This window comes from Podarcis raffonei, chromosome 6 (genome assembly GCF_027172205.1).
Source record: "Podarcis raffonei isolate rPodRaf1 chromosome 6, rPodRaf1.pri, whole genome shotgun sequence".
NCBI classification, from domain to species: Eukaryota; Metazoa; Chordata; class Lepidosauria; order Squamata; family Lacertidae; genus Podarcis; species Podarcis raffonei.
This window is the reverse complement of record NC_070607.1, coordinates 84,476,945-84,497,402: the sequence shown is the minus strand read 5'-3', so window position 1 is coordinate 84,497,402 and position 20,458 is coordinate 84,476,945. Positions and strand designations below refer to the sequence as shown.

The 20,458-nt window shown below is 40.7% G+C and overlaps 1 protein-coding gene across 2 annotated transcripts; it reads right to left on the bottom strand.

Annotated features, from left to right (window-relative positions):
- Positions 1 to 551: 551 nt before the first annotated feature.
- CSTF1 (cleavage stimulation factor subunit 1) lies at positions 552 to 19,511 on the bottom strand. Of its 2 annotated transcripts, XM_053394302.1 has the most exons (7): positions 19,004 to 19,511; positions 17,450 to 17,641; positions 16,773 to 16,968; positions 15,571 to 15,848; positions 14,220 to 14,417; positions 12,773 to 13,163; positions 552 to 1,228 (listed from the first exon to the last, which is right to left on the bottom strand). In XM_053394302.1, exons 1-7 carry the CDS (start codon positions 19,121 to 19,123, stop codon positions 969 to 971), a joined length of 1,635 nt encoding a protein of 544 aa, XP_053250277.1. In that variant the 5' UTR covers positions 19,124 to 19,511; the 3' UTR covers positions 552 to 968. The 2 variants fall into 2 exon arrangements, with proteins under 2 accessions (XP_053250277.1, XP_053250278.1); XM_053394303.1 differs by lacking the exons at positions 17,450 to 17,641; positions 19,004 to 19,511 and adding an exon at positions 17,367 to 17,391.
- Positions 19,512 to 20,458: the final 947 nt, after the last annotated feature.

Here is a 20,458-nt window from a genome sequence, read left to right as displayed (position 1 = left end):
TGATGTAACTTTAAACAGAGTGGCTAAATGAATGTTCCAGTGATTTCTAGGTACCATAGAGCTCTATGCTTTAGAAGAACCTATCATGGAGGTGACCGAAAGAGGGATTACAATTCTACAGTAAATAGCTCTCGGGACACAGTGGCTTTATACTAATATATGGTGTGACCACACTTGGAAGACAAGTGTCTAGTTCTGGGTGTCGCACCTCAAAAATGACCCTTTCAAGGGGCTGGAGCATCATATCTATGAGGAAATGTTAGTTTGAAGCTTTTCAGTTAGAAAAATGGTAAATGCGGGACACCACGTAATAGAGGTCTGTTCAAATTATGCATGGTGTGGACAAAGTTGATATAGAGGTTTCCTCCCTCTTATTTGAAGCTAAGGCTATCTAATTAAGCTTAATGGTGAGAGATTGAGGACAACAAAATAAATACTTGTTTTCACAGTACATAGTTAAAACACAGAATTCATTACAAGATTCAGTGATTTCCACCAAACTAGGTGGCTTCAAAAGTAGGGTAATAGCCAATTATGAGAAAAATTAGATACACCTTTCTAAGAATGAGTTTAATAAGAGAACTTTTAAGTATCTACATCATCTACAAATAAGAAAAAAAGGCCACCATAGAACTGGAAAAAAGCACACACAACATACAGCAATACATGTACATCAAATGAAACAGAGCGAAGAGAGTTAAGGGGTTTAAAAAAACAGGAGGCCAAGTTTTGCTACTGAACATGGGCAACCTGTCCTGCCAAACATGTACAATTATTAAAATATTTTCAGCTATCTTGGCTGTTTTCAACTATGGACCCAACTTAAAAAACTGTCCTGTCAGTAGGGATTGGTGTTATTTCTAGAGCAGAGAACTCAGTGCAAATACATAAATTCAGAAATGGTAACAGCAAAATTTTTAAAAATAAAAAAGGCATAAAATTCAGGCAACTTTTTCGCAGCTGCAGCTTCAGTCCGTGGTTGACCTTCGGTACCAAAATCGAGCTCTATAGTCGTCACTGCAAGTCATGAAGCCAGGGTTGGTAGGAGAGTGGACAATGCAACGAACTATACTGTTATGCCCCAAGGAAAGAAGATTCCTTCGTTCAGCTGTTCGTGAATCCCAGCAGCAGAGGCTAATGGTCCTTTCATCAGGAAGCAGCACATAGTCTTCTGTATGGTTGAAGACAGCTTGTGTCCTATGAACTTGGCGTCCACTCAAACCAGCTCCTGCAGGTATTGCAACATAAATATTCAGTATCAAAATACATATTAAAGGAAAGTATATGTAGGTCCTGCTATCCAAATGCTCATCATACCAAAATTCACTTATTCAAACATGAGAAACTAGCATCCAAATCTCCCTATGTACACCACAGATTCAGATGTTTGTGTAATACTGTAAACATATAGCAGCCTTAAACAAGCCTTACTCTTCTGTGTTTTGCTGGTCTGTGGCAGCCATTTCACTAGAAACCATAGGAGGAAGAGGCGAAAGGAGGCCATATTGGACAAATAATGGAGCATATTATCCTTCCTTGTTTGACTTTTGCAGAGGGTTTTCCTGTTTTTTTCATAATTTTGAGGTTAAAATTCTTTGATTGGGCATGCATTAGAAACTTTCCCATAGGAAATCAATAGAAAGTGTTGACTTGCTATGCAAACACTTGCCTAACAAATGATTTCCTGAGAATGCATTGTGTTCGGATAGCAGGACCTGTGTATAATGTATATTTGACTGGCAATGGGTGAAATGAACACCAGCAAATATCAGAAAAAAGACAATAAAATAATCAAATATTCCTCTAAGAATCAACAGAATATTTTTTAGTAAATTCAGTAAGAGGCTTCATAAAATAAACATCCTTGCTTGCCTTTAGAAAAGCCTGCACAAAGTGACACAGATCTTTTGAGTCTTCCACAGCTCTAGTTCTACATAGAAAAGTACTCTATTCCCAATTAATGGGAGTAGGATAATCAGGGCTGACTCAAAAGTAGGGGAATACACCTAAAAGGATTAGGCCATTTAGGAGTTCAAAACTTTGAATTGTAGCTGGAAGCTATAAGGCAGCACAGTTGATTAGTGCCCATGTTTCCCCTATTCTATTTGTAACAGAAAACAGTTTGCAACATTTTGCACAACTGAAGCTTCTGAATGCTCTTAAAAGAGCTACCCATGTAGAGCGCATTGCAGTAATCAAACATGGAGGCTGAAGAAAAAAGATTGATGGTTGCTAAGGAAACAGTTGACAGAGCAGATGATGCCAAGTGGCAGCGTACTCTCTGGGCCTCAACTGATACCTGATTATCTCTTTCCAGAATGGTTACTGAGTTAATCTGTTGCAGCAGAAGTGAAGTCTTGTGGCATATTAAAGACTAACAAATCAATACGGCATATTCTTCTTATTATTTTGCCTACGAAAGCTTATGCCACAAGATTCGTTTGTTTTATGTATAACTCTTCTCAGACTTTCCATTAATTATTAAAGAGGGATAGATCACATCCATCAATAGACACTTCCCTCCATCCCAAAACTCAGGGAATATTAGCCACTAGCCCTCAAGCTTGTCTGGATTCAGTTTTCAGACTATGTGTTCTCTTCCAATTAACCAAAGGCACAATAACCATTACTGAGGCCACTCAATTAAATGAGTATGAAAAAATAGAAGGGTACTACCATCCTCATCACGCCTCATTCCAAGAGTTATGTATGATCTTGTTAATGGCCTCTTTTGTTGGCATGTGTCTGTCTTGGAAGACAATGGAATGCATATCCGGGGATGAAGTCAAACTGCTGTATTAGCAGCACTGAAGTTACCTCCCTGGGGGGAAAAGCCTGGGCACTGTGTATGGAGGTTTTGAGCTGGCCATATGACAAGACCCCTCTCTTGGCCTTGCTGGTGGGCCAAAGGTAAACAGAGCAATACATTCGGCACCAGCTTGGCTGCAGGAGTTGCCAGGAGGCATACAAGGCACCATCCAACCATCTTAGAGACTCCACTCTGATTTGTGTAGGTTTTACACATTAGACTTATTTTATCCCAATGATATCCCACAAGGGTGAAGAGGGTCAGGATCACAGTTTTCTTTCTCCTATAGGAGCTATCTTCCTAGGTTGATGAGTCCCAACAGCCTCTTACAAGTACAGTATTAAACAATTGCAGAGATAGAATGGAATGGTGGCACTCTACAAGCCAGCTTCTACAGTGTTATCACAAACTTGCCTATCCGCAATCTCAAAATTTACATCCACAACAAATTGAACCAGGCCGGACCACTACATTTACAAAGCCCCAAAGGGAACAAGATTTTATTATCTGTAATCTCAAAGGTAAATGAGATATCTAATAGGAACAACTCTAGTGTTACTTCCTTGCCCATGTTAAGAAATGATTGGCTACCAGGGCTATTATGGGAGTCTTTGTCCTGAGCCCATGCTGAAAGCCCGACAGAACAGAGTTTTAGAAAACTGTTTCTTATTCATCCCAGAAAGCAGACAGTAATGGTGCAATTGTCAATTCAATCACCTTCCCAGTTTAAAGGCAAAAATGTAGGAATAACCAGTTTCTGTCAGATTGGCACATCAAGAAAGATTTTTTAAGAGAACCTATGGTCACCTTGTTGAAAGAAGTTGTAATTTTCCTCAAGTGCAATGAGCTTTAAAAATAACATTTTTTTAAAAACTGATCCAGCTCATTCACCTTTAACAGAAGCTTCACATCAGCCTTTCCCATGCGGTTTTCAGCAAGTATGCTGAGCAAGGGCTTAGATTATATGAAGTTCACAAAATATCACGGAAGAGGAATAAACTGGCCGAAAGTAATCCGAGCATTTGCGGCAAGAGGTTGCCAATGATGATTCCAGTTGAGGTTCTGCTCTGTGACACCATTACAGGTTCAATTTTATATTTAGCATGCCACAGCAGTCTGCACATGTTTCCTTCTCTGAGTGGGATAATCCATGTCAGGATCTCTCACATCAACTTGAACAGCTCTATGAGAAGTTGCGGTACAGCAATAGCAGAGGAAAGTATTCCTTGGAACCACTACTGCATAAAACTTCACTCTGATTATGGCTGCACATCTTTTGCCAACTGTGCTTCTCAGTGCCTTATACCAGAGGTCAATAGGTCAACCTGCCATTCCAGAAAGCAATAAGGTAACTAATTGCAGCTATCGATGACCACCAATAAATCCTCCTAGAAAGAATTCTAAAAACCAACAGGATGCATCAGTATCTGATAGGCACATCTTAATGCTTTTTCACCTGTGTCACTACTAGGTAACGATTTATCCACAACCAAACCCAATAAATCTGAGAAGTTTAGACTAGAACAGCAGCTACGGCATTGACTTCACTATGATCACTGAAAGGATATGAGGCGAAATTAGGGCTAAATTACTGGTTAGATTAAATTACTTTATAAGGAAGTTTTAGCCTTCGTTATTACTTTATAAGGAACCAATTCTTGTCCAATTAAACATCTGAATAGTTTACATTAAACAATACTTTCATGGTGTAATCCTATGGCCCCTATAATACCGACCTCTCTCGTCATGTGGCTAGAGGTAATCTCTGGGCAGAGCTGGAGTTTCCAAGCATCATGGCTGCTCCACTGGCTGACTAGGAGCATGCTGGGGCAGTTGAAGGCACACAGGATCCCAAGGCTCCCTCATTTCCCCAAAATATCTCAAAAAAGAGCCAGAAACTACACCAGCCTGAGACCTTGCATAATTTCTTCCCACTGGAGGAAATGGAAGGGAATCAAGAACAGGCACAATTTCCTCCCACTGCAAGCAGTCATAGCTTGGAAATTGCATTAAGCATGATGCAGACTTCTCCTTCACCTTTTCTAGTAAAATTTCTATATTAGTATAATGACACATTATATATACTGTAACTTTCTTAAAAATAATAATAATAGAAGTATACTAGTCTCCCCATCTAAAAAAAGTAAAGAACTTTGTTAGTCAAATCTCAGCTATAGAATGTAGGGCAAGGTTTGAGAACAAGATTACACTAGCACTTCTCAAAATTCAATGTGAAACTGAAAAATTAAAAGGAAGCTAGAGAGATAATTGTTACACACTTGGAAAGAAAGCTTAAAACCAACACTAACGGCATATACAGACACATCTAAAGAAAATATATATTTTACTTTCGGGAGTGCAGGCTGAGTCCAGCTTCTCTCACCCCCATCTTTCCACTACAAACAAAGATATACTTTGCTTTCAAGCTGATTGCTAATTAAGCTTCACTTTTGGTCCTCATCCTGCATTTTCGGATAAATTTGTCTTTTTTAACTATTGAAAATACTGCTTGAAGGTTTATACATACATAAGTTACTTTGGCATCTTATCAAACCTTCCCACCCCTCCACCCCCCCCCCATTGAAAAACTGCTCTTGAGAGAAGAGGTGGATTTGCAAAGTCACAGGTTCTAGCCAATCAGCACCGTATAAACCACCTTTTCCTACAAATTGACAGACCTGGATTTCCCTGAACTCAATACTGGAAAGATTGTATATCTGACCATAATGTGCCAAGTGACATTTCATAGCAGCCCAACCACAGTGAAGAGACCAAGGAGCAGGTTTGTAAGAGTAAATGTTAGAAGGAGTAGATTTCAGCAGGGAACAGAAAAAATGCCAAAAGATTGATCCCTTAGCTAGTTAAATGCTCCAAAAGATTCTGTTAGCAAAAGAAAATATGGTGCTTGAATGTTCAAAGCACAAGAGAAGTTTAATTACAATAAAAAGATTTTGTTTTTACAAAGGCTTTTCCATCTAAGAGAATTGCATTAATGTAGATCAGAGATGTCCAACAGGTCGATTGCGATCTACTGGTAGATCCCCATGAGGTTTTGGTAGATCACGGTCAATCTCTGGCACGCTTTCCTTAGCGTTGCTAAAACTGACTCCTTCCACGCCCCACCCTCCATTGTTGTATGATCTCTGGAAGGGAAGACCAAGCTTTCTCTGGGCTGCTGTTTTGATCCACAGTGATCTTTTTGTGAGTGACTTTACCCCTTTGTCCCTTGCCTTCAACACTCCCCAAATGGAACTCCCCCCCAAATCTTTTCTCCTCCCTAAAAAAAGTTCAACAAGTTTGAGCTGAACCCCCACAAAACAGGGTTCCCTTCCCCAGAAAAGCTCAACAACTTTGAGCGAAACCCCACAAAAATGGAGGTAGATCACTGCCAGTTTTTAATTCTAAAAGTAGATTGCAGTCTCTTGAGAGTTGGCCACCCCTGATGTAGATGATATTTGAGTGTCTTATGCCTCCTATGATGATTGCATTTTGCAATGGTCACCATCAAAATTGGGCAGGAAAAAAGGTACCAGAGTTTGGTAATCCCTGTTCTAGGTACCACATTTGGGTTGGATCCAATCAAGTCACCCTCAGGGCAGATTCAATGAAATCAATAGACATGATTACCTGATGTCCACCAATTTCAATGGGTCTACCTTTGAACATGATTTGCAATAGACATTATTGAGACATCAGTTACTCAAGTCAGTTACTCAAGTCCATTGATTTCACTGGATGTGCTTTGAGTTCAAGTTAGTTGGACACTACCCTCTGGATCCCATCTAAGGAATATTCCATTATTTTCTTTACAACTTTTCAAAGAGGGTTAGACTAAGAAAGCAATTCTCCCAGAAATCTTCATTGAGTGGCAATTTGAACTCAAGACTTGCCAACCGAGTACCATTTATATCACACTATTCTGGAATTTAGATTAGGAATTTTTATAGCTTTTACAGCTCAAGGATGCCATTCCCTTGAGGGCAAAAGGCTGGGAGCCACAAGTAAGTGATAGATGGAACCAGAGGCAAAAGTGGGCAGGTTGAAGGATGTGACACTTATCTTTGTATAGCAAAATATATCCCAGACACACAGCTGTCAGAGGTTTCTACACACCCACCTACCCACCCCTACCTCTCCATCCAGACTATGAAGATGCAATATCACAGTTCAAAGACTCTTTCCAGTCAGACAAAAGCCAAGAAGGGTGCAGTTGAAGGTTATGGCCTAAGAAGAGTTCCCTAGAGCAGCCAGGAGGACAACATTCAGCCCCCAGGTCTGAGGTTCCACACTCCTGTTTTAAATTAAGCCTTCAGGCATTTCAATAATATTTTATTGTTTAAAGTTTAACATTATGTAAGAAAAACTGATTTTCAGGTGAATGCAAGCATGTTGCGTTTTCTACTGTTTATAAACAGGTTGCTCCCAGCACTCACTACCCAATCACTCACTATACTGCTGTAAGCTACATATGGAATTGTGACAGACTTCCACACTATCAGAAGTACTGCACTTTCTCTACATGTACATCTTGCTATGTTCTGCCAACACAAGTGGACATGACATACCTATGGTGGCACAGTATTCAGCCATTATTACTTGTCCATTTATTTATTTATTTTAAAAAACCTCATAAAAAACCCTTACCATTATGGTGTCATGCTTTTTTCATTTAAAAGAACTAGCTGGAAAGGAGTTTTGTACTAATTAACAAGATAAAATTACCACCCCCTCAAGAAAAACAAATGAGATCATAAAATGGTACCCATCATTAAAGCCGATGTGTGCTGAATTGCAATTGGTTCACTTTCCCAGTAAGTCACAGCCCACTTAAACCCCTAGCTTTTAAATAAAAAGATGAAAGAATGGCATGAAAGGAAACCTCTTTGCAGAGATTGTGCTGCTCTTCTGGTCTCTGTGGTCTGAGAAAAGATGCAAAAACCGCAGGGAAAATAACTGGGTTTGGATGACTGAGTGAATGTCCACTACAGGAAAGTAAATGAAGCATGTAAACTTCACACTCAAGGCCTAGTGTAGAAGTATCCTAGAGGTTAAGGGAAGCACTACTTCCACAGCAACAATCCAAGCTAGACAGGAATTTGAAGGCTGGCATCAGCAGAAAATTGTGGTTGTGAATATTCATTTCTAAAGACCGTAACATGAAAATTAGTTAGAATGGGTATGCTTCTCAAGACAACTCTAAGCAAAATTGCTAATGGAGTGATGAGTCAGTTTGGCCTGGCTCTGTAGTTTCAGAGTTGACTGGATTCCAGAATACTCTGCTCTGCTGATGACCTTGCTAACTAATGGAACAGGAGGTGGATGTCAGCCTCTAAAACAGTTGCTTCCAAGGGTCATCTTCACTACTTCGTTGGCACAAGTCACAACTTTACATAGGGCTCAAAGGGGATGAAGTGAAGTGCAAGATGATTAAGAGTGTTAGGTGGTATTTTACTTGCAACAAAGCTGACAGATCTTGCTACAGAAGATCTGCTAAAGCCTGTGGCAAGTAATTCCTCCCCGTCTGCCATAATACCTACAGAGCCATCCAAAGCTATTTCTGGTGATGAGGGAACATGGGCTGCCTCTACTTTGAGAAAGATACATCTAGTGTCTGTTTTGAAGACTGAGTATCTAATACACAAACATAAGAGTCTTCAGAGATGTAAGGGCCTTATGACTTGTCCAACAAAACTGGGAGAAGCTGGGTTTCCTTGCTGGGCAGCATTTTTCTCCCATTTAGATAGAGCAGTGTCTGCTATTGTTTTGTTCCTATTTAAACGGTGGGCGGCAGTACCTTGGACGTAGCTTTGATACACTTCTAACCTTTCCTTTTGGAAAGGTTACTGAGAGTATTTGCTCTACAGCTCCAGGCATACCTGGATATCAAGTGTTTTGAGGCTGGCCTTCTGAGCCTGAAGATTTTTACCTGAAAACTGGGAAAGGTAAGTTGAATTTTGAGGTGTTGCTATTTTTATCAGATCAAGACCTAGCAACTGTCACGTATTCATAACCTTGAGGCTATTATCAGATCAAGACCTAGCAACTGTCACGTATTCATAACCTTGAGGCTAGACTACTGTGATGCGCTCTATGTGGGACTGCCCTTAATGAATGCCCGGAAGAGTAAAATATTTCACAGTAAATTTGTTTAGATGAACTCTCATTGCCAGGGTTAAGCATGAGCAAGGCACTTTTATATTATTTTTAGTTTCAAATTTATTTTGTTGTACTGGGGCAGGGTAGAAATGGAAATTAATCTAATTATGGCAGAACTGGTTAAATACTATTCATAGTTACACAGGTCTGACTCACCCCAAGAAAGAGAGTTCTTTCTTTCTAACGTCCAGATTCCTAAAATTTCAGATGAGGAAAAGAATAGGTTGAACCAACTAGTTGCAGTAAAGAAAGTAAGAGAGACCATTAGTCAATTTATGAGTAGCAAGACTGGTATCAGGATATTACAAAAGGTTTGCTGGGATCTTAGCAGACACTGTAGTATCTTTAATCCAAACAGCTGTCTCTGTCTTGAAAAGCGTCACTAAAGAAACTTTACCTCCAAGAGGGCAAGGACTTGTTTGCGATGTATTATCATATATATTTAAAGAGATCTCAATTTTCCAAGTGATGGTATTTATGTAGCCAAAATGGTATCACATACACAAGCAGGAGATTATCAGCAGGCTCAAAAAACTTCAAAGTTTGCAGAGTACAAAAACCTTAAATCCAAGGCGGGGAAGTACAAAACCTTAAATCCTAGGCGGGGACCTCCCCCTCAAAAACACCCAGTCCAATACTAAAATATTTTATTGCAAATCCCACCTGTACCACATTTTCTCTGTCTTCTAAATCTCATCTATCCACCTTTATTTCCACATTGGCAGAAAAGGAATCTGTTCAAACCTAAAATACATTATTTATGATATTAAAAAAAAATATTCCCAGTTGGAAATGAAAAAAAAAAGAGTTATATCTGAAAGATTGTTCATCTTGTCTTTTAGGGATGGAGTGAAAGTTTTCAAATGAAATGAGAACTCACCCCCCCTTGGGATTTAGGTTGAGCTCTATCTTTGGCATGACTACAAATATTTAATGATAAATCTGTCTCTACAATTTTGTTGGATGCAAGTTAATGGAAGCCATATATTAGATAGTTCTATGGGAAAAGGATACTCCAGTTTTACTGTCACAAATGTTTTAGCTGTATTTATGGAAACATGAGGATGGCAGAAACAGACCATAATTTGCAATGTCAGAGATGTCATATCAGAGATGACTTGCAGTTTCAAAATACTGCATTTTTATAAAATGAACCCTCTATTTTATCGAGTCCTTCATGATCATACCATTATCCACAGAGTACCCATTTCCAAAAATGGCCAGAGGCCTCCAAGAAGCTTTCCAACATGGCGCAGAAGCATTTCCCCATCTCTTTTCCATGACTGGTATTCTAATGTTTACTAGTTCTGGACTTCCAAGTTTCTATTTAGCTATTGCAGCAAATAATAATTGATAAACCTAAGCTTCGTGTATTTATCCTTTTGAAACTATCTTAGTACCACCATGTCTTGTGGTAGCCAATTCCTGAAGCTAGTACCACTTTGGTGATACTGCCAGCATGAATTAGGTGTGGTAATCCACACACTTTTGTTGCTGGTGCTGGTGGTGTTCATGAAAGGAGGAAGTGATATCCCTTTAAAATAATTATCACAAGCAATGAGATGAATATAATATAATAAAATAAATATCAGAGATACAATTTACAAGTTTCCTTTTAAGTTGACAGTCTTCCTTTTTGTGGAGTACTCTTTAAAATATAATATAATTGGGAGCAGAATTAAACTATGTCTGCTGTAGTACATGGACTATTGCTAACGTATAGTTTAAAAAAACCCCCACTAAAAATGGTTATCACCTACTACTGGGCAGGGCAAAAAAAAACGGGGGTAGTTTAAAAGGTTAGAAACTGGACATGAGTCACTGTTATTAAGAAAGAAAAATACTGAAGAAAAACCGTTTTCTCCTACAAGTATAGGAGACCGTGAAGTGTATGAATATTCATCATAAAACGTGGGGCAGGAGAAGAGATTTCATGCCTGAACCTAATGGCAGAACTGAGTGAATAACAGACCAGCAACCCAGCTCTAGACAATGACTTAAACTTTAACATGGCAGTGAAACAGTCAACTAAATTGGTTGCGATCTCCAAAACAGAAAACAGAGTATTAGTATTACAAGGCTTAGGTACATCCTTCTTTTTCTTTCTCTCTCATTAGTATTACAAGGCTTAGGTACATCCTTCTTTTTCTTTCTCTCTCTTTCTCTCTCACACAAAAACTACACTGACACACAACATACTTGATGCAATCTTAAATAAGGGGTGGCTAACGTATGGCCTTCCAGATGGTGCTGGACTGCAACTCTAGGCCATGCTGCCTCAGGTTGATGGGAGTTGGAGTCCAACATTGGGAAGCCACAGGTTAGTACCCTTGTCTTAAATGCCAAACTCTTACTCCAGTGTAATGTAGCAAGCCTTTAGCTCTCAGTATCTATACAAACTATTTATGTTCATTAGCTGGCACACCAATTTTGAGACAAGTATTCTCAAGAGCCTTTAAACTTACTGACACTTATCTACTTCCTGGATTGCCTATAAGCAAATTCATTTCAACGCTTCTAATAGGGATAGAAATGTGAAAATATACCACCCAGAATTCAATGTGAAATTATCCATGGTAAAAGTTATTGCAAACCCTGACGTTTTTATATATAGAAACATATTTAAAATCCCATGCATTAGATAGTAATAATTGATGCCTAGGTAGAAAAAATATTTATTCCAAAAATCTCAAAGACACTAATAACATAAATGATTGAAAGCATTATTAAAACACGTGCCATTCACATGAACCAAAACAGCTGTTGCTCACAGCATACAAGAGCAACAGAAAATCATCTCTCAGAAAGAAACCCAGCAGTGAACTAGTTGGACTGGTAGAGTTCATTGAGTGAGAAAATAACCAACCACAAATGTTAAAGCAAGGTAATGTACTGCTTTCCAACTACAGCTGAGGATGAATACTATGGGCCCCCCACAGTGCCCTTGTTTCTTTGTAAAGGAAGAATATAACATACATTATTTAAGACTGGAGAAAGAGCCCTGCTAGATCAGGCCATCTAGTACAGTGTTCTGTTCTCACTGTGGCCAACCAGATGCCCATGGGAAGCCTGCAAGCAAGACCCTAGTGCAACAGCTGTCTCCTCACTTGCGATTCCAGCAATTGACATTCAGAGGCAGAGTGTCTCTGACAGCGGAGGTATGCCAAGACTTGACTGCACCCTGCTGGTTTAGCATGTTAGAAACTTGGAAATTTGTATAACAAAATATGCCTCTACAGAAAAGGAGCTCTTCCAGAGAAGTTAATTCATATAATTTCCTGATTTCTGAGGGAGCTGTTACCGCAGTAGCATCTCACACTGGAAGTATTAGAGAAAGCATTGAGCAGAAAACTGCAAGCTTACATGTTGATGTAGTTTGTTTCCAGCTCAGCAAGATAGAAAAAAGAAGCAACATCATTTGTATATCATTTGTATTAGGAAACGAATCAATGTGTGAACCCCAAGGATTTCTCTTAAATAAACCCCCGTGATTTAAAGTAAGAGTTGTGCAAACACACAAGTATGATTTTGGACATGACTGCAGAGTTTACCTGATTTTCTCCTAGGTCATGAGATCATGAGGTTATTTCCTTATGACCAATATTTGTTTAAAATTTCAAGGGAAAATGTCTGGATTTATATGCCACTGTTGCAGACTTCGTACAGAACTTTCAATTTACATTTTTCCTCATGATACACCCAGGAAGGCCATTACATTTAACTAGATGTAATGGAGGATGGGATCATGGCTAAGAGTACGTGAGAGAAATATATACATATCTATTATATTGGTCAACATCTACTCACCTGTATATTTTACTAGTGTTCTCCCTGTAGAGATCTCCCACAGTTTAGCTACAGAGTCTTTTCCACTAGACAGAATATACTTTGAATTCTTGGAGAAAATGGCAGAACAGACTTCAGCCCCATCGTGCGCTTTTTCAAAAGTAGTGATACAACGATTTGAAACGCCATCCCACAATTTGATGCATCCGTCTTTGCTGCCCGTTACATACATGTTAGCACTTGCATTGTAATTAACTGAGCATATGGCATCAGTGTGCTGATCTTGAGGATTGCAAGATACAAAGCACTGGAAAGTATTGACATCATACAGTCGCAGGGTAGGATGCTGGGTACCGACAAGAATGAAGTCTCCAGAAGGATGGAAAGAGATAGAACGCAGCATTTCTGCTTCCTGTTTAGTTGGAAAATAGGCAGTTAACATTAAAAGGCATCTTCCCAGTGCACTGATCCACCTAAGCACCAAACTTGTGTTGGCTACTGTATAAAACATACAACAACATTGCTATTTAAAGAAGCTAGGCAGGACTCATGGCACAGCAAAACAGATTTTTCTAAACACAGTGTGGGAAAGCAGGTCCTCATAAAAGAGGTGAGATTATTAATTAACAGGAAAAAGGTTCTGAAGGTAGTTTTGTCTGAGTCACACCTTTTCAAGATCAGTATCACCTACTTTGTAGATCCCCAGAGACCACTCTCATTTTCCTGTTAAGTTGGATTCATGCTCTGAATCAACTGGTAAAACTAAGCTACTGTTAGAGAAGAGAAATATTTAGTTATGCTTAAAGAAGTCACAAACTACTTCAGATCTATTGTAATCTACCCCATGTATTATTTTTTCCTTCTCTAGCAGATTGGATGATCATGGTGTTCCATGTTAATTTCTTCTTGAGAGATTGTCAGTATGTGGACAGAGGAGCCACTTAAACCTTCCCCTGGGAATTTTCTAGCTATATTGCCCTTCCTAAGGGGGGAAATATAGGGGGATTTCCCCCTCCCCCTAAAAACAACTTTGGGTTTTGGTGCTAATTTTATTTATTTGCTACAATTATTTACATCCTATCTTTCAGAATACAAATACTTCCCAGGCATTTGACATTTAAAATCACACACATTATCCCCATATAAAATGTTATTTGAAAGGGGGGAAAATTAAGCAGTCCTGTCTTCTACTTCTCTGTTCTTCCACTCAGCAGCAGTAGCTGATACTGCTTTTCAGTTCTAAAAAGCCAGGGGAAGAAAGAATGAAAACCATTTCATAGCTAGTTTGGCCCCTCAATTAAAGTTAGGAGGAGTTTGAATGGCAATGTCCAAAGTATGTTTTACCAGGATGGTCTTAATCCCAAGAACACTTGTACACACCATTTAATAACATCAACAAGGCTTCAAAAGTCATGCTTTTCTAGTTATTTTTGTTATTCCTTATAAAGTTTTGATTTAAGTGTCTAACCTGGATATATTTGAAGGCTCTTTTGGCAGATGGTTTTGAGTAGTCAAACAATTTAAGTGTGTAATCCCTTGAACCAGAGGCAAGGATTTGTTCTGTTGGATGGAAAGCTAAACATGTCACCTCATCCACATGATCATAGAGAGTTCTAATAACAGGGTGGTTCTCCATGTTCTGCTGAGCTGTTTCATTCATCATGACCTGAAGAATACATTTCAAAACACAGCACAGTAAGCATAGAATTTTCGCTGCAGGAATCAAGACATAAATGCTGTCTATTACACATCTGAAGGTGTTCCCTTCATAGTGGACACAGTGGATCTGCATCTTCCCACAACTGTTTATGCAGAATGTTTAAAGCGTGAAACAATCTCTCGTATATGTCCAAATAAATCTCTTTAGTGGGTTATTAACAGCCCATCTTACAAATGAAAAAAGGAACTCTTGAGAGATCAGGACTGGTCCAAACTTTGCAAGTCCATGGCTATGCTAGCACTAAATTCAGTCACCAATACCCTTTCCCCTGCAGCTTCCTGTACCCCACAAAACTCCACAAAATGTGTGTGTGTGTGTGTGTGTGTGTGTGTGTGTGTGAGAGAGAGAGAGAGAGAGAGAGAGAGAGAGAGAGAGAGAGAGAGAGAGAAGGTGTGGGTGGCCGTAGGGAGAGGGGGAAAATAATAAAAATTGCCTCCTTTTCTTCTAATGCAGTTCTTTAAACACAGGTATAACACGTGCAAGGCTAGGTACTCTGCTCAGAACCCTAGCTGCTGCATTCTGCACTAGCTGAAGCTTCTGAACAAAGGCCAAAGGCAGACCCATATAAACCACATTACAGTAATCTAATTATGAGGTTATCAATGTGTGGATCATGGTGGCCAGGCTATCATTGTCTAGGAAAAGGTGCAGTTGACATACCAACTGAAGTTGGTAGTAGGCTCTCTATGCCTACCTAGGCCTCTAATGCCAGTATCTGTATACCTATGCCTTAAAGTGAATTCAAGCAACCCAGTTCCTGGACTCAGGAGCCATCCACCCACAGGCTTTTTGTGTTATCAGAGGAGGCTCAGTTTATTGATCCTCATCCAGCCCATGACTGTGTCCAGGCTTCTCCCAACAGCTTCATATGACTAGTAATTAGCACTGGAGATAGCTTCATACGACTAGTAAATAACACTGGCACCCCACAGTTTAACTGGCAGAGTGATGAGATGCTGTCATTCAAAGCTACTCTCTGAAAACAGCCCCACAAATAGAAGCATGACCAGTTTCTTTTGGCAGATAATTCCCAGAGGACCCTAAAGCTGCAAAAGGAAAATGCAAACATTTATTGATTCATTACTATCTGAGCATTTACCTCAATTGGCATAGCACTCTTTGCTAACATTCTCTCTGTATCAAGTATTTTGATCGAAGCATCAGCTGATCCTGTAGCTATTAACTGTCCATCTCTGCTGTATGTAGCTACACGACATGGTCCTTTGTGCGATGTGACATAACAGGTCTCATATTCAGAAGCTTCTGGGGACATGGTCTGCACATCTGCATCAAATTCCAAGTCAATCCCTGTGCCAGGAGCTACTGTATCAGAGCGCCCAATTGCATACTGAACTGCACTATCATCATTTTCCATTCCTGGAAGAAAAGAAATTACAAAAGCTCATTTTCCAAAAGTAAGAAGCCCCATATTTATAAGCAGGAAAAAAACCTGTTACGACAATAGTTCTCAAACCTAATCTGTTGGTATTTTGAAGGCTTATCAAGCTGTGAGTCCTAGAAGACCTGTTCCCTGCCGTATAGGCCTTTTCCCACCTGGTCCAGAAGGGTGGGGACCTGTCTCACCCCAGCTACAAAAGCTGAGGCTGCTAAATAGATTCTTGGACTGGGATGTTGTTTAAGGTTTTTATAACTTAACTGGAAACATAAAGAATCAGAAAATTTGTGGAAAGTAAACTGTCACAATAATTCATACCGCTAACAACCATTTTTACTCTATATGAGATGCTTACATGCGCAAAAGAAAGTCTTCCTAAAAAACCCACAAGGTGAAATGCAATTATTCACAACTGTGCCTCTCTAGTTTAGTGTACCTGGCACCCACATAAGTAGGTGAGCAGCAACTGATCTTCACTCCGAAGCATAAAATGGAAAGATAGCAGATTGGTGGGAAGCTAAGGTGTAGCTTGGTTGCAAATTCACTGGAAAGATAGGGAAGCTGACCTAGTTTATACACAAATAGCTGCAACAGAGCCATCATGTACATGTCTTTGCTGCTTTACATCCTATTCCAAGCAGGATCACAGAATATAATGGCTCATTTTATATATTTCTCTAGTAAGTACTGATCTGGGAAAACTATCAGTGCTATTTGCTAACTATCGTTTTAGAAGACTTAAGTGACTGCAGATAACTTTAACGGCTTAAATATCCAGAGACAAAACAAGTATTTTGATTACTGATATTTTGACATGCTATCTAAAATAACAGTCTTAACAGAACTAATAGTGCATACCTGAACTTAAACACAGCATATTAAATTTGTTTCACATCACAACTTACCCACTTTAATAAGATGTAATAGTTGTTCGGAGGGTGCACATACAGACTGTGGTTTTACCTCATTTATCAGACCGTTAGCAATGTTGATATAGCCATCATAAAGCAACTGACTAATAATGAGTCTGTAAAGTTGTTGCCTGTCTTTCAGGCTTACTTTTGGTCTATACATTGTGAGTAAGGGCTGTCTTCCAGAAGTCTGAAACGAAGAAGGAAAAAATAACTACAGTACTGACATGTACAGGAAGAAGGCATTTATGTTTAATTTTATTTTTGAAAGCATTTGTATCCTTCTTTCGTCTTTTTTTTTTTTTTAGTAAAATGCCCAAGGTTGCTTTCACAGCAGAAATAAATAAAGCAACCAAGGGCGGCAAAAATATACCAAGTAATATAACCTAATAGCTCCCACAATTTTTCTCCCACGGGCCACCTGAAAATTGCCGAGGGTTTTGGTAGATCCCTCCTGCAGTCTTTTCTCCGGCCGCTCTTTCGCCCGCGCCGAAATCCGTATTTCCCACCCCCCACAACACCGAGCCTATCGTGACAAAGGCTGCGGGGCTGGGCGGCTCTTCCATTAAAGGGAAAGCGGCGGGTAACCTGGCGTTCTCCACGTGCAAGAAACGGCCAAGGCGAAGAGCTGGCGAAACCGCCGGGCCCGGAAAGCGAGACTTGATTCTTACCAGACCGTCTTTCGGCCTGGGTCGATCTGCGCTCAAAATGGCTGCCGGGGGCCCGACGACGTCGGCGGGCGGCTGCGGCGGCAAAGGCAGCGGGAGCGGAGCCTGCGGAGGGGCCGGCAGCAACCTGGACCGAGGGCCGCTGCGTCGAACAGGCTGCTGCATCGAACCTCCGCACATCGATTGAAGCCTCAGCTGGGAGGAGAAAAGGAGCGCAAGCAAGGGTCACGTGTGCGCATGCGCCACCACTATAGCCACGTCTATTCGAAATACGACGCGAAGATGGATAGTGGGAAGGAATTTGGCTTGCCAAGTTTTCTCTATCACTGTAGCTCCCTCTTGGGGGCAAATGTTTTACAGTACATTACAGTATTCTTAAATTTTTGGCTACTAAAAAACGGTCGAGGCACAGGAGCCTTGCCACACACAAAAAAGGATACTTCGTTGAAAATCCAATTTACATGGATCAGTATCATGAGTGTAGCCTAGAGAGGGGCAGGTGCCCCCCATCAATAAACATACAAACCTGAGATTCTGCCCCTCCTAACAAAAGCCTGCACCCCTATCAAAATTCCTGGCTATGCCCATAATCACTATATTTAAAAATGCAGTGTGGTAGATATTTCATTCACAAACAAGGAGCTAGGATTTAATTCTAGGGACAGTAAATTCTGCTAAGCCTGATTCATAATTCTATTGTCACTTCCAGTACACTGCTGTGCATTTACTCAGATCTAAGCCCCACGCACAATGCGGCTTACTCCTGGGTAAGCACATACAGAATTGCAGCCTTAAGCACCGATATCCTGAAAATGTGTGTACACAACTTCTTACTAATATAGGACCTTTAAAAATTTCCAAGTTTTAACAAAAATATTGAGAATGGGCCTGATTATTTGACCTCTTGGGGTTTTTTTCTGGCTAAAAATGGGACAATATACAGTATATTGACTTAAAAAGTCCCAAACTCTTCCCTGACCAGTTCTTCATATCTAGAGGAGCACAACCATTCTAAAGGGCAGGAATCAGATGGCTGAGCTTCCTACTGAATGTCATGCAGCTCAGATGGTGAAATATGGGGTCTCCTCTTAAATCAGGCATCCCCAAACTCGGCCCGCCAGATGTTTTGGGACTACAACTCCCATCATCCCTAGCTAACAGTTGTCAGGGATGATGGGAATTGTAGTCCCAAAAATCTGGAGGGCCGAGTTTGGGGATGCCTGTCTTAAATAAAGCATTTACCTGGCAATCTCACAATCAGTTTACCCAGAGGTAAACCCCACTAGAGTTTAATAGGACTTATTTTAAAACTGAATAGAGTTGCAATTGTGCAGCCTGATCCGTTGCATGTTTCCTCAGGGTGTCCAGATGAGTTCAAGGGAGTTTACTCCCAAATAAGTGTACTGTACAGTGGATTGCAATCTTAGACAAGCGGTGCATAAGTAAATGGGCACTGTTCCGTGACAAAAGATAGGAAGAATCACCTTGGGCATGTTTGCTTTGATAAGTCTACATTGCAACAGGCCCAAATACCTCTTATTGAACAATTCTACTCACATCAGCTTCAAGAAATGACAGTCGCATTGGTCGTGGTTCATTGGTAGGCAAGCCCATGTTACTCATGCCCCATGGAAACTGCCGCCTATCACATGGCGGCGTGATACGACGACTTGTCATTTTTTCTCACAACTGTATATCCTTCACACTACCTCTTCAATCCTCTCACTTGTCCTCAAGAATTAAGTTATATGCAGATGACCTTCAACCTGAGAAGCACACATTAATCTGATGTCTGCCCTGGTCCTCAAAGGTCAGTCTCATAATCCTGTCATGGTAGCTTTTCAAAAGACATGGACAGAGGAGAGGGCTTCTCCTCAAATCCACACTCACATCTGTCAACAGCTGCCTGCTTAATAGGCACAATGTCCATTATACAGAACTGAGTATTATGGGAAATCTAGCCTGGTGCAATGCTGTTTCACATTTGTCAACAAAGTCCATTCCGTAGCAAGTTGCTCTTTTTTGACTTAGTAGCCTGATACCTGAACTGATAGACCACCACGGCTCTGATAAAATGTCTTCAGACAAACACTTTTTTGATGCCACAGACTGAAAACTAAGAATACCAGAATCATTGGTCTTCAGCCACCCAGTGCCTCCTATTCCTGTTGGGCCCATACGTTTTAAAAACAATCTGATGCCCTCCACCTGGAAGAAAACAACCGCTCAGCATCTCTTCAAAAAACAAAACAAAATATTGCTGTGAATCTGACCTATGCATTCTTTGTGGGCAAATGCTACCACTTACTGGAGGTCACCAATGGACCAGAGGGCTGTGGCCCTCTTTGGCTGGGCAGCCCTTCTGCTCCTGACAGTTTGCAGCAAGCTAGCTCATTTCAGAGTGGCCATTCACAGTCTTTCAAATTCGGAGTGGTGAACTCTTGGTTTTAGGGAGAGTCACCCCTCATGCAAAATGGCAGGCCCCACTGTCTGTTTTTCCCCTTTGCAGCCAAGGTACAGAGCCACACTTCTGCTGGCCTGTCACGTTTTCCCCTGAAAATATGTCGTGGCATCTGACCCCTCTGGACATTCAAGCGAGTTTCATTGTCACAAAAAACCAGCCCTGCAGTGTTGGCAGCTGCCCTCACAGGAGCCCCCTCACTCAAGTCTTTCAAAGTGGGGGCTTCGGCCCCAAAGTGTAGAGACTGGGGGCAGGAATAGACCCAACTCTCAGTCTTAGTCTGAGTCCGTCACACTATAATTAGGCGGTGGATACGAGATTTTTGCCGTCGCTACCGTAGGGACTGCGCCGTGAGGCGATGCGCCACCTGCGCAAGGGAAAAGAGCAATGGGCCCTGTGCGACGGGTTTACTTAACCAGCGTATCGCGCGCCTTCTAAAAGAGAGCTCGCGCGCTACGCTGAGAGCGTATCCTGCTTAGCCATGCTCTCTCTCTCTCTTGTTCACGGTTCACAACAACAGACACCAGCAGGAGAAGAGCAGCCTTGCGAAA

What these genes read in the sequence shown, in the direction of transcription:
- CSTF1 (XM_053394302.1), bottom strand. Translation starts at nt 19,123, where the DNA reads ATGACAAGTCGTCGTATCACGCCGCCATGTGATAGGCGGCAGTTTCCA. An exon ending in GAGCCTTCAAATATATCCAG is followed by an intron (nt 13,164 to 14,219) that starts GTTAGACACTTA and finishes CCAACTAAACAG; the next exon opens with GAAGCAGAAATGCTGCGTTC. An exon ending in AACACTAGTAAAATATACAG is followed by an intron (nt 1,229 to 12,772) that starts GTGAGTAGATGT and finishes CAATACCTGCAG; the next exon opens with GAGCTGGTTTGAGTGGACGC.